The sequence below is a fragment of the Macrosteles quadrilineatus genome, unplaced genomic scaffold, assembly GCF_028750875.1.
Source record: "Macrosteles quadrilineatus isolate MER2022 unplaced genomic scaffold, UCM_ALF_1.0 Scaffold_9__3_contigs__length_116548681, whole genome shotgun sequence".
Taxonomy (NCBI): domain Eukaryota; kingdom Metazoa; phylum Arthropoda; class Insecta; order Hemiptera; family Cicadellidae; genus Macrosteles; species Macrosteles quadrilineatus.
The window spans coordinates 62876774-62892349 of record NW_026542602.1 but is presented as its reverse complement, the minus strand read 5'-3'; the positions used below and the strand labels follow the sequence as shown (position 1 = coordinate 62892349).

General features: G+C 37.4%; 1 protein-coding gene across 1 annotated transcript in view; it reads right to left on the bottom strand.

Moving 5' to 3' along the window:
- Positions 1-614: 614 nt before the first annotated feature.
- The window catches only part of LOC129003504 (uncharacterized), a 31738-nt gene continuing 16776 nt past the window's right edge, over positions 615-15576 (bottom strand). The window contains exons 5-8 of the mRNA XM_054431800.1: positions 6098-6312; positions 5477-5540; positions 4736-4909; positions 615-4025 (exon numbers count right to left, since the gene is read on the bottom strand). Coding sequence (XP_054287775.1) covers positions 615-4025; positions 4736-4909; positions 5477-5540; positions 6098-6312 — 3864 coding nt within the window. The remainder of the gene's footprint in view (positions 4026-4735; positions 4910-5476; positions 5541-6097; positions 6313-15576) is intronic.

Genomic DNA, 15576 nt, shown 5'->3' with positions numbered 1-15576 from the left:
TCCAAGTGTGAATGAAAGTGAGTTTACATTTAATCATTTGCTTCTCACTAACATCATACACAATCTCTTTACCTGTTCTTCTTATTCGATGGTCTTGTAGTTTTCAAACACTAGACCAAACCTCACTCGACCATAGAAGGCGAGATGATAGACAAGCCAGGAAGTATCTTCGCATGATGAGTGTTTGACATTTCTGATGTTAATCACAAGTCAAGTTGTCTAGACGCGAGCCAAAACCATTAACGCAGCACGTCAGACAATGAAATCCTTGGCTTTTGCCACCCGCTAGAGAGCCAACTTAACTAACGGCGAGTCTTAACGATTGCGTGTGGCTGTAACTTAACCATCAAGGTAACTAACAGACTATTTTGAAATTTGTTAGCATTTAACTGATCAGAAATATGTTCCTTCTAGCTGTTATGAAAAGAAATGTTTAGAAACCAAATTTATATGGTTTTATTCAACTTAATAGTCAGCTACATTTTACATGAGAGAATTGCACAAAACTGTAAACATTACATACATAAACAAAACAGTCTTAAATAAAACAGCTGAATAAATATTTGACAGTACAAAAGGAATCATATTACATAACATTCACCCCATCTTTTTTTTTAAATGTAATCCCTTAGATAGGTGGGAGGTCTTCGGACTCTAGTGGAACGACGCAGGTTTGTTTCTTCGTTATCCCTCACAGAAGTAGGGGTCACGGTCTCATGCAGAGGGGATGTTTCGATTTCAGACTGAATAGAGTTCCCAATTTCAGGTTGAAGCAGATTTGATTCACGTCTCAGGTCTTGAAGAGCAGGATCTAGTTCTTGACTGGGATTTTCCGAAGTCACTGGCTCATCCTCTTGTTGGATAGCTTCAGGAGGAACAGCGAGATGTCGCACCGATACCAGAGCCTCTCTACCATCTCTATACTTGATGCGAGCATAGTCTGGATTAGCCTCTATCAGCTGAGCTTGTTCCACTAAAGGTTCATATTTGTTATTTCTTACATGCCTTCTCACTAATACTGGTCCTGGATTCATGAGCCATTGAGGTTGAGAGGTGCCATAAAATGATCGTCTCTGGTGTTTGAAAAGTCGTTCATGTGGGGTCTCATTCGTAGCTGTACATAGTAACGAGCGTATACAATGCAAAGCTTCTGGCAAAACATACTCCCACTGTTCTGTCTTCAGTCCCTTGTTTCTCAGAACAAGAGATACAGTCTTCCAAATCGTTCCATTATATCGCTCAGCTTGAGAATTACCTCGAGGGTTATAAGGTGAAGATCGGCTAGTGGCGATTCCTTTAGAGTGTAAGAAATCACTCAGTTCTTTTGACATGAAAGCAGAACCTTGGTCGGAGTGGACAAAAGCAGGCATACCAAAGATGGTGAAGATTGATGTAAGTGCTTTGATGACAGAAGATGCTGATGTGTCCGAGCAAGGAATAGCAAACGGATATCTTGAAAACTCATCAACAACCGTGAGTATGTATTTATTCCTTGTCACAGATGGTATTGGCCCCTTAAAATCAATGTTAAGTCTCTCGAAAGGAGCCATTGCATGGATGAGTGTTGATGGGGTTTTTTGGTAGAACCGAGGTTTCACTTCCGCACAAACAGAGCATGAAGCGGTCATTCGCCTGACATCTTCGATAGAGTAAGGGAGATTTTTACTTTTTAAGAAATGAACCATCCGTACTATTCCAGGATGCCCAATGTCACAATGAATTCTACGGAGTTTTTCGAAATCTCTACAAGAGATGGAAGATGAAACTCGTGAAAATGCATCTGCTACTACGTTTTCCTTGCCAGAACGGTACACTATGTCATAAGAGAAAGGTGCTAGTTCCAATCGCCACTTTAAAATCTTGTTGTTCTTAACCTTTCCCGCGTGTTTCTGATTGAACATATATGACACAGATTTCTGGTCTGTAATTAATTTAAACCGTCTTCCAATCAGGAAATGCCTCCATTTCTGTATTGAATCGAATATTGCGAGGGCCTCTTTTTCCACAGCAGGTAGATGTTGTTCACTCTTAGTTAGGGTTCTTGAAAAGAAACATATTGGCCTTCCAGCTTGTGAAAGGGTAGCCGCTATAGCTGATTCAGATGCATCTGTTTCTACAGTAAATGGAATATTCTCTTCAACTGCAGACATGCTGGAGTTCGCTATTTCTTCTTTTAATGTCTTAAAGGCCAATACTTCTTTACTGCCTACTGGGAATGATTTGACTGTAGTAAGGCAATGAACCTTTTCAGAGAATTTAGGAATCCACTTTGCGTAATAGGACAACATGCCAAGAGCTCTTTTAAGGCTTGCATTATCAGTTGGAACGGGGAAATTCAAGAGTGATTGCAGGCGGTCAGGATCAGGACGCATGGACATGTTTTCTACAATGTACCCCAGAACTGGAATGCTGGTCAACGAAAACTTAGATTTTTCTTTGTTCAGGGTAAGATTATACTTTTTAGTTGCTTCCATGAATCTCTGTAGGTTTTGATCGTGTTCTGCTTGGCTACGACCACAAATAGTTACATCGTCCAGATAAGCAAACGTGTCTAGTAGATTTTCATTTTCTATAATCTGATCAATAGTTCTTTGAAAACACGCCACACCATTAGTTACGCCGAAAGGAATTCGAGTGTATTGGTAAAGTCTCCCATTAGCTTCAAATGCAGTGAATGGTTTATCTTCATTCCGAATAGGTATTTGGTGATATGCCTCCTTTAGATCGATTGTACTGAACACTTTGTATTGAGCAAGCTTAGAGACAAATGATTCAATGTGAGGTAGAGGGTAGGCATCAAGCTGTGTGAATTTGTTGATGGTTTGAGAGTAGTCAATACAGAGACGTCTCTTGTGCCCATTGTTGACCACAATCACTTGTGCTCTCCAAGGTGATTTACTCGGTTCAATTATTCCTTCTGATATAAGCCTACTTACTTCACTTTTTATGAACTTACTATCATCTTCAGAGTAGCGGCGGGACTTGATGGCTACAGGCTTGACGTCATTAGTTAGATTATCAAACAGTGGTGGTGGTGATACTTTAGCCCTAAGTAGATTGCAAACATTGAAGGGTGGGCGTTTACCACCGAAATTCAGCTCCACAGCAGAATGTTGCCGAAGGATGTCATGTCCAATTACAACATCGGCACATAAATCAGTTAAGATGAGCAGCTTTGTCAGTGGGTATTCGTGGCCATCGCACACCATGTCAACAATACAGTGGCCAAGAGTTGATGAAACATGACTTGTTGATGCCATCGATATTTCATGCTTTGTTGGGTATTTAGAAATATTGAATCTTTTCACAGTAGCTTCAGATATAAAACTGTCGGAACTCCCAGTATCAATGAGTGCATCTACTGGTTTGCCGTTTAACATCAGTGACACTGTAGCTTTTGAAAGACATTTTTGTGAGGCAGCAACAAGAGAAGAAGACATTGAGTTTATTTCTGTCTTATCACTTTGAGTTGTTTTACCCTTAAATGTCCTACTTTGGTTGCGAGAATTGCAAACTGTTGCCCAATGGCCTTTCTTGTCACAAATATTACAAACTGAGTCTTTGGCAGGACAGTTGGCTCGAGAGTGTCGTGGCCGTCCACAAAAGAAACATTTTTCTCTTCTTATCGAGGATAATTGGTGTGAAGACGAATCAGAAGCTGCCTGAGAAACATTTGTATCAGTAACATCAACATCTTTAGGAGTTGACTGAGATATAGAGTTACAAGGGCTTGAAATATATGAAACCGCCTGATTTTCAGCTGATTCCAAGGTAATGGCTTGATTATAAGCTTCTTCAAGAGTCAAAGTTAGATTTTCAAGAAGTCTTTGTCGAATGGACTGTGATATTAGTCCTCGAATGAAAGCGTCTCTTATGTACTCGTTGCGATTTTCATTAGCAGTGACAGATTTAAAGTTGCATGCTTTACTAAGTTCTTTTAGTTTTCGAAGATACTGATCAATATTTTCTCCAGGTTCCTGTCTTCTAGTGGCCAGTTGATGACGTGAATATACCTCATTAGTAGGCTTTATAAAGAGTTTGTCAAGAATAGATATAGCTTCGGTATAAGAATCAGCCTCTGAGATTATTTCATGTATGTTGTAGTCCACAAAATTAGTTAGAAGTTTTAGTTGAATAAATTGTTATGAAAAGAAATGTTTAGAAACCAAATTTATATGGTTTTATTCAACTTAATAGTCAGCTACATTTTACATGAGAGAATTGCACAAAACTGTAAACATTACATACATAAACAAAACAGTCTTTGACAGTACAAAAGGAATCATATTACATAACACTAGCTTCTCTGGAATGGGTGGTCATAACTATTTATGTTAGGGTAATTTTTTTTTGTACCTCTCTCAAAAATCTTAAATGATAATAGTTTTTTAATTAAGGAAAATTATTTCAAATTTTAATTTTCCATTCTTAACAGAAGACGAGCTATATTCAGTGATAAAATGTTCAAAATACAGGACAATCTAGAAAATACTATAACAAACTCAGGGACAACTATTTCAGATATATACTTTGAATAAAGGTTTTATTTTACTGTTACAACAAATAAGGTAAATAAATATAGGAGCAACAAATATTTACGAAAGTAATGCTGTATATTCTAATGAACACTGCAAAACGAAATCACGACCGACCTTTGCGGCGCCAAAGCAAAGAATAGGAAAACGAAGCAGGCGTGATACAAATAAAATGTGAGATAGAGAAAATTGGTCCAAACGCATCGGAGATGGAGAGATAGCGGCTGGAGCACGTAGAGCCGGATAACATCAGAGATCACGACTGTGCGAGATCTGGCGGGAGATGGGTACATAGAGTACAGTCTACCACACCATGGAGTATACTCATAGCAGAGCAGACCATAGAGCACACAAGTATCACGACTGTGTGAGATCTGGCGAGAGATGGGTACATAGAGTACTTTCTAACACACCATGGAGTATACTCATAGCAGAGCAGACCATAGAGCACACTGGTATCACGACTGTGAGAGATCTGGCGGGAGATGGGTACATAGAGTACAGTCTACCACACCATGGAGTATACTCATAGCAGACAAACAATAGAGTACACTAGTATCTCGACTGTGTGAGATCTGGCGGGAGATGGGTACATAGAGTACTTTCTAACACACCATGGAGTATACTCATAGCAGACAAACAATAGAGTACACTAGTATCTCGACTGTGTGAGATCTGGCGGGAGATGGGTACATAGAGTACGTTCTACCACACCATGGAGTATACTCATAGCAGACAAACAATAGAGTACACTAGTATCTCGACTGTGTGAGATCTGGCGGGAGATGGGTACATAGAGTACTTTCTAACACACCATGGAGTATACTCATAGCAGACAAACAATAGAGTACACTAGTATCTCGACTGTGTGAGATCTGGCGGGAGATGGGTACATAGAGTACGTTCTACCACACCATGGAGTATACTCATAGCAGACAAACAATAGAGTACACTAGTATCTCGACTGTGTGAGATCTGGCGGGAGATGGGTACATAGAGTACGTTCTACCACACCATGGAGTATACTCATAGCAGACAAACAATAGAGTACACTAGTATCTCGACTGTGTGAGATCTGGCGGGAGATGGGTACATAGAGTACGTTCTACCACACCATGGAGTATACTCATAGCAGACAAACAATAGAGTACACTAGTATCTCGACTGTGTGAGTTCTGGCGGGAGATGGGTACATAGAGTACTTTCTAACACACCATGGAGTATACTCATAGCAGACAAACAATAGAGTACACTAGTATCTCGACTGTGTGAGATCTGGCGGGAGATGGGTACATAGAGTACGTTCTACCACACCATGGAGTATACTCATAGCAGACAAACAATAGAGTACACTAGTATCTCGACTGTGTGAGTTCTGGCGGGAGATGGGTACATAGAGTACTTTCTAACACACCATGGAGTATACTCATAGCAGACAAACAATAGAGTACACTAGTATCTCGACTGTGTGAGATCTGGCGGGAGATGGGTACATAGAGTACGTTCTACCACACCATGGAGTATACTCATAGCAGACAAACAATAGAGTACACTAGTATCACGACTTTGATAGATCTGGCAGGAGATGGGTACATAGAGTACAATCTAGCACACCATGGAATATACTCATAGCAGAGCAGACCATAGAGCACACTAGTATCACGACTGTGCGAGATCTGGCGGGAGATGGGTACATAGAGTACGGTCTACCACACCATGGAGTATACTCATAGCAGAGCAGACCATAGAGCACACTGGTATCACGACTGTACGGGATCTGGCGGGAGATGGGTACATAGAGTACAGTCTACTACACCATGGAGTATACTCATAGGAGAGCAGACCATAACGCACACTAGTATGGGTATCACGACTGTGCGAGATCTGGCGGGAGATGGTTACATAGAGTACAGTCTATCACACCATGGAGTATACTCATAGCAGAACAGACCATAGAGCCATCGAGCAAGGAATACTATTCATTGTTGGTATTCCTTGTTTGCTGCATAGAGCACACTAGTATCACGACTCTATAAGATCTAGCCTTATATATTGAAGACGTCAGAGATGAATTTTACATTAATTGCTCTAGTTTTTATACCAATGCTAAAAATATTTAAAAAATGTTGAATTTATGTTATAAACTAGTACACATTTGACGTCGTAGTTAGGTAATACTGCTGAAAGGTCGGTATGCATTATTCATACAGAAAATCAGAACACCACCATTGTCAAGCACAAAGCAATCAAGCTCTATTGTAAAACGACACAAACCTTGGCGACGATCTCAATCCGAGCAATAGACTACAGCCAATTATCAATCCATGGGGGGCGCTATGGTGTGGAGCGAAACTATGCGCATGCTCTGTGGTGTTAAGGGTGAATGATTTGTCAACTATCATAACTTGAGCAATGATTAACTAAGATAGATTGTATCTCATACACTTTTTGGGTTTTAAATTTAAATTGGTATGTGGTTCGATCCAAAGTATTGCCATACAAATCCGCTAATAGCTAGGGGGAAATTATGAAAACTTTTATCCCCTGTTTGTTTACTTTACGTTTTGAATGAAAGGTTCTGATAATTTGCAACTAATTCTTGGACAATTGAGCTAGTGTTATGCGTGATATTTGACACTGTAAATATCACGACTTAACCTTATTCTGGGTGTTATGGAGCAATTCGAGAGAAAAAATCAGGAGAGCGAGCTGGTCTAATGGTGGAGCGCGGGACTTCGGTCCCTGTGGTCACGGGTTTAAATTCCACCGTATACCAATGGATTTTATCCAAGAGGTAATGCCGCACACCTAAGACTAGCATGAAAAACTATACCGGACTAGAAATTTGTGTCTAAGGGCAAAAAATCATGATATATCACTTAGATGATCTACCATTTATATGTTCTTGCATTTTCCTCATTCATTTCATACCACCAGTTTACAAAATAGTGCTAAAACATAAGTGGTAGAACTATGCTAATCCAAAACTAAAACTCTATTTTCAATGTTTAAACAATTTAGCAACAAATTGTTCTCACAAAACTAGTAAACACCCTCATCAATGTTACTCACTTTTGCCACGATAAAACAACCATAAAATTTGCCCTCATCTCTGTTGCTTGTGCAGTGTATCCACACAGTATATGGACGCTATACACACCTAACACTACGGCTACGACACATTGGCATTGGAGATGGGTGAAAGGCTGAAATTGATAACCATAGGATTGCGAAGATAAGATATAAATATAACGGATAAACGGAGCTGAGAAACGGTCGATTCAGCATTCAATGGAAATGAACTGGGAGACTCAGTTTAAATCAAATCTTGTGATCGCAGCAGATTTATATCTCAGTTACTGTTCTGTCGCCGCCTGCGTTTCGATATGGTATTGCTTATAGCGTCTTGAATACCTTGTCTTGGGTGTCACTTTCCCCAATGAGGAGTAGTAGGGAAGTATTGAGTGCAAATTGTACTATTGTAGGAAATGCCAATATCAATGTTACCATAGATTAACTAAGATTTGTAAGCTAAGTTTTTGTTTTAATTCTTCTATTCCTGACTCTTATGGGATTCGTTTGAGAAAGTAATTTTTTGTAATTATCATGTGGTAAGATTGTAATACATATATTTTAAAGCTTTTTTAGTTGTAGAATTTTCAAATCTACTTTAATACGAGAATTTACTGAACATAGTCATTTGAGAGTTAAATGATGACAGATTGAACAAATGTATAGGCCTAAATGTGCAACACACTAATTATTCGCTGTAAAAAAAATTAAAAAAAAAAAAACTGCTAGGAGTTATAATTAAATTTACAATAACAATTACACTTGCTGTAGATACAGTTAGCCTATGATGATACAAAATCTACGGTTTCTCCCAAGAAATTACAGCTAGATTTAAGTTTTTCAGTGCTATTTCTAGTTCTAGTTCACCCGAAATGATATATTAGACTAATTGATAAATTATCAAAACATTTAGTATCGATTATAATTTAAGATAATTCATGTAAACTTAAATAATTCAGTATAATTACAGACAATAGACCACCATAATGGTCTATTCTCTGTGGTATAATTTAAATAGCTATTAAAAAGAAGTTGCATATATAGGCATTTCACAATTTCATATAGGCCTATGCTAGACGAACCTTTGTTTTTAGGTTATGAGGATGAGGACTAATGTGGTTATTACCTCAAAACAAATATTTTTAGAAAATCCCTCATTGGTTGAATAATAAAGAAAAGTAGGCCTACCTGACAGATGTTCACTGAATACACCACTGACTTCTCAAACAAATTTTGGATTTTAATCTCATTAATAATTAAGTTATAGTTATTGAAACTGTTAGAGAGGAAGAAACGAGATATGTGAGAATTGAAATTGAGGACTGAAATTCAGCATCAGGCTCGATTAGGACCAAATGATATGGGACGACGCCACCCGTCCCAGTCATATTAGGACTTAGGACTCACTAAAAGGATGTATAGTTCATGCAAATACAAATTTCTTACAGCACTCGTTAGAAAATGTATTCCGATCCGCTAACCAACCTACTCTCAATCCTTAGACAGTTCAATCGCAATACAAAGTGAACTGGACTCAGATAGGTATGTGATTGCGGATTTGTCCATCGGATTAACGCAAGTAACGGATGCTGGCAGACAGGCCTATTTGTTGGGGAGCATTGAACAGTGAGCGCCGTATGACCAGACTCCATATACAGGCTCTCCGTGAATATCTCAACATTCCTGGATCAAGCCATTGGCTGCAAGTGGGGAAGAGATTTCCTGATACGATCCGAAGTAATTAACTGATAGTGAGGAAATATTTGTCAAGAGTAGTTTTTGACCAAAGGTTGTGTTGATTATTCTGTATAGAATTAGAAAAGTAGCATACGAATATTTTATTTTAATGTACCACAGTAAATTAATTTATAATTGAATTGGTGTGTAGTTACAGACAAAATCTATGGAAATGTAATTTTTTACGGTTTTTGCAAAGAATTTGAAATTTTTATATTTTTTTTGTCAGACTGGAAGAGCATTTTCATGCAGATTCAAAGAACATATCCAAGCCGTAAAATCAAACAATAAAACACCCCAACGCTCAATGTATGCAGAACACATATTAGAAAATAATCATAATTATGGCAAATTAGAAGAATGTGTCAAAATTCTAAATTATGAAAAAAGGTGAAAAAATTGATATAAAAGAAGAGCTGCAAATATACTGCACCTACAATCAAAAGAATACGGCGACCAAATTCTCAATGTAATGCAAAAACAAAAGCAAAATCCAATACATGAAAAAATCAGACAAATCAGGGAAGAATCTTGCACATTTACATGTTAAAAAATACACTTAACCATTTAATCAAAATTTAATATGAATTCAAAACATATGTTATTAACTATTTATTTATTTTATTTGTTTACATACTTTTATATAGCTCATACTGTGATCATGGCCTTAGTGCCGAAATACGTATCAGTTTAAATAAAAATGAATTTCAGGGTACTCTGGTTTTTATTATTTCGCTTATTATTTTTTTACATGTTTACGAAAAAGACTTACTAAGCATACTATTTTATTTATTGGTATAGCTTGGTTTTATTAGTTTGGGAATTATGGGTATCTTCTATAAGGACATTAATTCGATAGGAGATTAATTAATTTGACTATTCTCAGAAAACTTTGTTTAATCCATTTACCCAATGGTCTATACGCTGTTTACACGAGGCAAGTATGTAAGCAGGTTACATGCCTCTAGTATAAGGGACCTGAGGAAGGTAACCTGCCTGCCAACTAACTTCTAAACAAACCACTTCTTTGACAACTGATCATGATTACTATTAGTGTTGTCCCCAAAGAGAAAAGATTAACATCACTGTGGTCATTCGTGGTCATTGAAAAGATACAGCATTAAGAACTATTTTATTACTTTAACTCAGTTTAAATACCTAGAGTTCAGTAAAAATACCTAGCTTACTAATTATAGGTCTTTTGGAAGAAATTTGTAATATTTAATTTGTAATGTCAGATAAAACGTAAAATTTTAACCATTCTTAATAGATTACAGTAGAAAATTAATAGAATATCTCTAATGGGAATTATTAAAAAATACTTCTTATCAAGATTATCAATAACATGTCATTAAGAGTTACATAGAATCTATAATATTTGAAAATGATTCTTGTTGAAGGGCCTCTTGTTATCGACGATCGAGGTTCCAATTTTGAAACACTTTTTCGTACTAACCTTAAAAAAAACTTATCACTGAAGAAGTTACATTTCAACTGTTCCACCAAGCAAACTGTTCCTTGAGTAACGGTCGAACTGATTTACCTATCGATCGATCAGTGATATCGCCGTTTCGTATTCCAACGAGAGCAGATGCGTTATCAGGCACGGCGCCATGGGAACGGGGGTTTGCAAATTTTGGAGAAAGGTATGCGGGAAAGGTACGGGGGATGTGGTAAATGTGAGGCACCGCCTGAGGCAAGTTTCGTGCCGGGGATATGTGTTATGTGGATACATTTACATTCGCAGTGTCACACGGTACTAGTAGTGTAAAACCGACCCAACGCTGCCAGCAGTGTTACGTATAGTGTGGGATCGGGTGGAGAGTGAGATTGAGTCAAGTAATTCAGTAAAATAAATGCTATCAGCAAAGTGATAACTTTCTCCCTATAGCTTGTAAAAACCTCGTATAATGGGTAAGCAGTGTAATGATGGATTTAATGGGTAAAATCATAAAAATTTGCATATTTTTCAACCGTAATTTTTACATCATTGGGGGTTGTACATTTTGATCAGAGTTTAAAGGGCCATAGTATAAAGTTTTTAATGTTCAAACCATTTTTGTGGAAACCCTATCATTTTAATTATTTAATGGGGTTTATCTGAAAATCACCTTAAAAATCAAAATTTTCAAAAACAACTTGAAGAAACCATTGATACCAAAATAATGGAGATAGTACCCACATCCAAAATTTCATCAACATCCAACCACAGGTGTAGTCTGTAACTGTGTGATCAATAGGTCTGTAACTAATGCTTCGAATCACCTCCCAATTGCAATCTTTTGCTATTCATAAGATATTTCAAATTGCTTGATGACGTTTAGGAGACTCTTTGATAAGAATCAAGACGTGATAGGAAAAAGGTTTCACTCAAAGAAGACCCTATATTTAACTGGTTAAAAACCTTCAAAATTTAAATGAATTATTCCACAGCAGCAAAATTGTTTGTTACAAATACACACTAGGGGTAGAATTAAATAATTACTTTATTCAAACACTTTCGTATTTGAAGTACATGCCAAACCTTAAAAAAGAGAATTTATATAACACCAGAACAAAAAAAAAAAAAAAAAAAAAATACTTTACGCAGCATTTTCTAGCACTTGATCAAAACCGTGAAAAGAACATTGTTGACTACAATGTTGAAACCACCATGAGCTCCTTGGGGTTCTTGTCAATCAGAGCGCTGATGTATTATTAATACATTACAGGAGTTCGGGTCTGTACAAGGCTGGGATGTACAGAAGCCCGACAAGCATTAACATCGGCGTTAGGCCACGATATATAGGTCACTTGTACCTACACACTTGTACACGACGACTCGGCGCAGCATTCGTCAGGGTGACGGACACCCGCCGATTTGCTTACACTAGTAGAACATCCCATGGTGATCGGATCTGAGGCGAATTTACATCGTTGTAAGGTGGTTCGGCCACCTTGCAGTGCTACATGGAACAGGTTGTTGCAATCTTCACTGGGGTTTGAGTTTATCCTTAAATATGTGTTAATAGAATCTATCAAGATAAATATTTCAATACAAGTTACTTGCTTGAGTAAAATTATTTTAGAAGGACATTGGAAAGTATGATAGCAATCACCCAATATAAAAGGTGCTAAATGTGAAATTTGTTTTAATGGGTCCAGATTACCGTTATCAACATAGTATAGGACCGAAAAAACCATTACGAAATTTGCTTATAGCTTAATTTTCTCCATAACTTATTAGATATTTTAGCTTAATTTTCAACTCACAATTTATAGAACAAAATATTCAATATTTGCCTTCGCATTTTACAGGTGCCACGAATGTGTCACTTGTGAGACAAATATTTGTCAAGTAGGATCATAACACAGACAAATTAGAAAACTTTTTAGACAGTAGAAGTAATTTATAGTTTCTTTTCAGGTACTCACTCGAAAGGTATTAATCGTCCAGATAATAAAAAAAGGCCCTCTTCATAAAAAAGGTAACATTAATCAAAATTAATTAAATGTTCCATGGCAAAGAGGGAGAAAGAAGGTTTAAAGGAGGTGTGCTCACTCGATGGCTATTTAAAAATTACCTTGCAATTGAGTGTTAATTTTACGCCACAGTAAATGATGATCATATTTTGATCGTTGCAATAATGATATTATATGAGATTTCATACGTGACATACAATACGTTAAATTCAGATACTCAATGGTTACAGACAAAAGAACCAACATTAAAAAGTCTTGTCAAAAAACATCATTTTCGTTCAAACATTGTAGTTACACGGAAATGTATCCTATAAATTTCGTTAAATCCCCTCAGAGAATATATATTGACACAGTGTATCTATATAATGGAACGCAAAACTAGAGAAGACAATGGGCAAAACAGAGCAAGGCCATATTAGCTGTGTATGCGAGCCCGGAGCGGTGCAGGCTGCAAATCAAAGAACATTACCGGACGATTTACTCTGGAGCCGCCCTCATACAGGCTGGCCGCAAGCCGTGCTAAGTACAAGCATAGATGAACTACAACTATGCTAGATGACTAGATCGCGTCAGAGGGAAGGGTGTGCTGATAGAGAATTGTCTGAAGAATCGAACACAGATCAGAAATTAAAATTAGGGGAAGATTGCCTTCCAAATCTCTACCAGAAAAATTATTCCGACGCCGCCCTCATACAGGCCGCGAGCTCTACTGAGTACAAGCATAGATGAACTACAACTATGCTAGATGACTAGATCGGGTCAGAGGGAAGGGTGTGTCTGAAGAAGTGACCATAGGTCAGAAATTAAATTGGGGGGAAGATTGACTACAAAATCTTCACCAGAAGATTCATTCCAGTAACACCCTCATAGAGTCTGCTCGCAGTGATAAGTACAAGAGTGATCGGGTCAGAGTGAATAGGATCTAATGATACATTACTGTCTGAAGAAGCGTTCACAGGCAAAGAAATTAAAAATAGGGGGAAACCGGCTTCCAAATCTTGTAAACACCCAGGTCACATTAGAAAATTGATTCAAGGTTACGATGTGATGGGCAAGCTTATAGGGTGATTTTTAACAAAGAATGATAGGGATATAATTTTAGGAAGAGTGATTTACCCTGGGTTACTTGATAACAGATAAGATCATCACTTTTGGCTTTTAACCAGAAATCAGGAACATCGTATTGGAAGCCTGTAATAAACAAAGACATTTTGATCCAATTTCGAACTCTTAAAGGCTCTGTCTTTTCTCTTGCCAAATCAGAAAACTCTGAGGTTTTAGATAACACTTTGCCTATGATTTTGCTAGATTGATGACACTTGGGTTGCAATCGGGTACAAATAGATGTAGCCTACAAATTCAGTGCAGAAGTTTCTCTAACAGCTGCATGGCTGTCACGAAAGATTCTATGACCGTATACAGATTCTATGAAGATATAACGAGTGTATAGCAACAGAACGAAATTTAGTCACTTACAGTAGTAATCAGTGGCATCCTAAGTAGTTAAACTTTACACCCTTAATTTAGATTTAGTATAAGCCAACTGAAAAATATCCACAAAAGTCAACATTAATCGTAATACCACAAAGAAATGTAGCTGGACTCGTGAAATAAGGGAATACTGTGCAAACATTTTACAAATCCGATCTTAGCCCATAAATTAAATTTTTTCTGTTCATCTCTATTTAAACCCTGCCAAACATGTTAATTGACAGATCTTGTCAAAGTATACACCACAAGCCAATCTCCTCAGAATGCGGACAAAACGTGATAAAATGAAGGTGTTAAATACACCTTCCCTATATAGGGCGAGATAAACCACACTGACAATGCGCTAACTAGCTCTAGAAAGCTGTATTGAGATAGCAGAGTACTGCTAGAGCAGAGCCTCAGCCACTATAGACTCTAGGGTAGAGCGTATCTGAGATCTGTAGGAATGCTATGTCGCCAGTTATGCTTCTGATACCATCTATAATTTATCACACGGAGAGGTTGGAAGCAGCCACCATTGGAAATTACAGATTGGCTTTACACTGCTTTGCATTGTGCGTTTGGAGGGCGTAGTGTAAAATGTGTGGCAAAAACATGCAAAATGTGTGGAGAGTTAGAGATGGCCGTACTCATAAAAGTACTACTGTATTTCTCTTGTTATTGATCCAAAAGGGCCTTGGTGAATTAGAGAGGATGTGGTATAGGAAGACACATCAATGGAAAAGTGAAGGAAAGGTATTTGTAAAGTTGATACGGCAGTTGACCAAAGTTAGCGAAAATGCTTGCTGAAAAATTTTTAAATTTGAAAAACATAATGAATAACTCCTTCATTAGAATTGTATATGTTATTAAATTTACGTAAATTATATAAAAATACGTCTAATAAAACTTGAAACAAATCGTATTTACACCCATACTGCCTACTCCTATATCGGTAAATGCATATAAATGATGGTGAGTAATGATCTAATTCGATTGACCCGACAATCATCATCATACCCTATAGGCGAATCATCAGAACCTCGTAACTAGGGACGCCATAGATATTCTTGCCATCCACCTTTAGGGTCTGATGATGATTGCAGTGTCAAATTGAAATCAATAAATACTTACCACATTTTATAAGTATTTAAGTAGAGTGAGTTGACAGTTTAAGTGTAAATATACATTTTATAGTGTTGTTATACACATTTTAATTTATTTTCCGTTAAATAAGTATTAATGTTTTTTCCATGCCCTCATACACAAAACATGAATCAAGAAGAGGTTACTTTAGTGT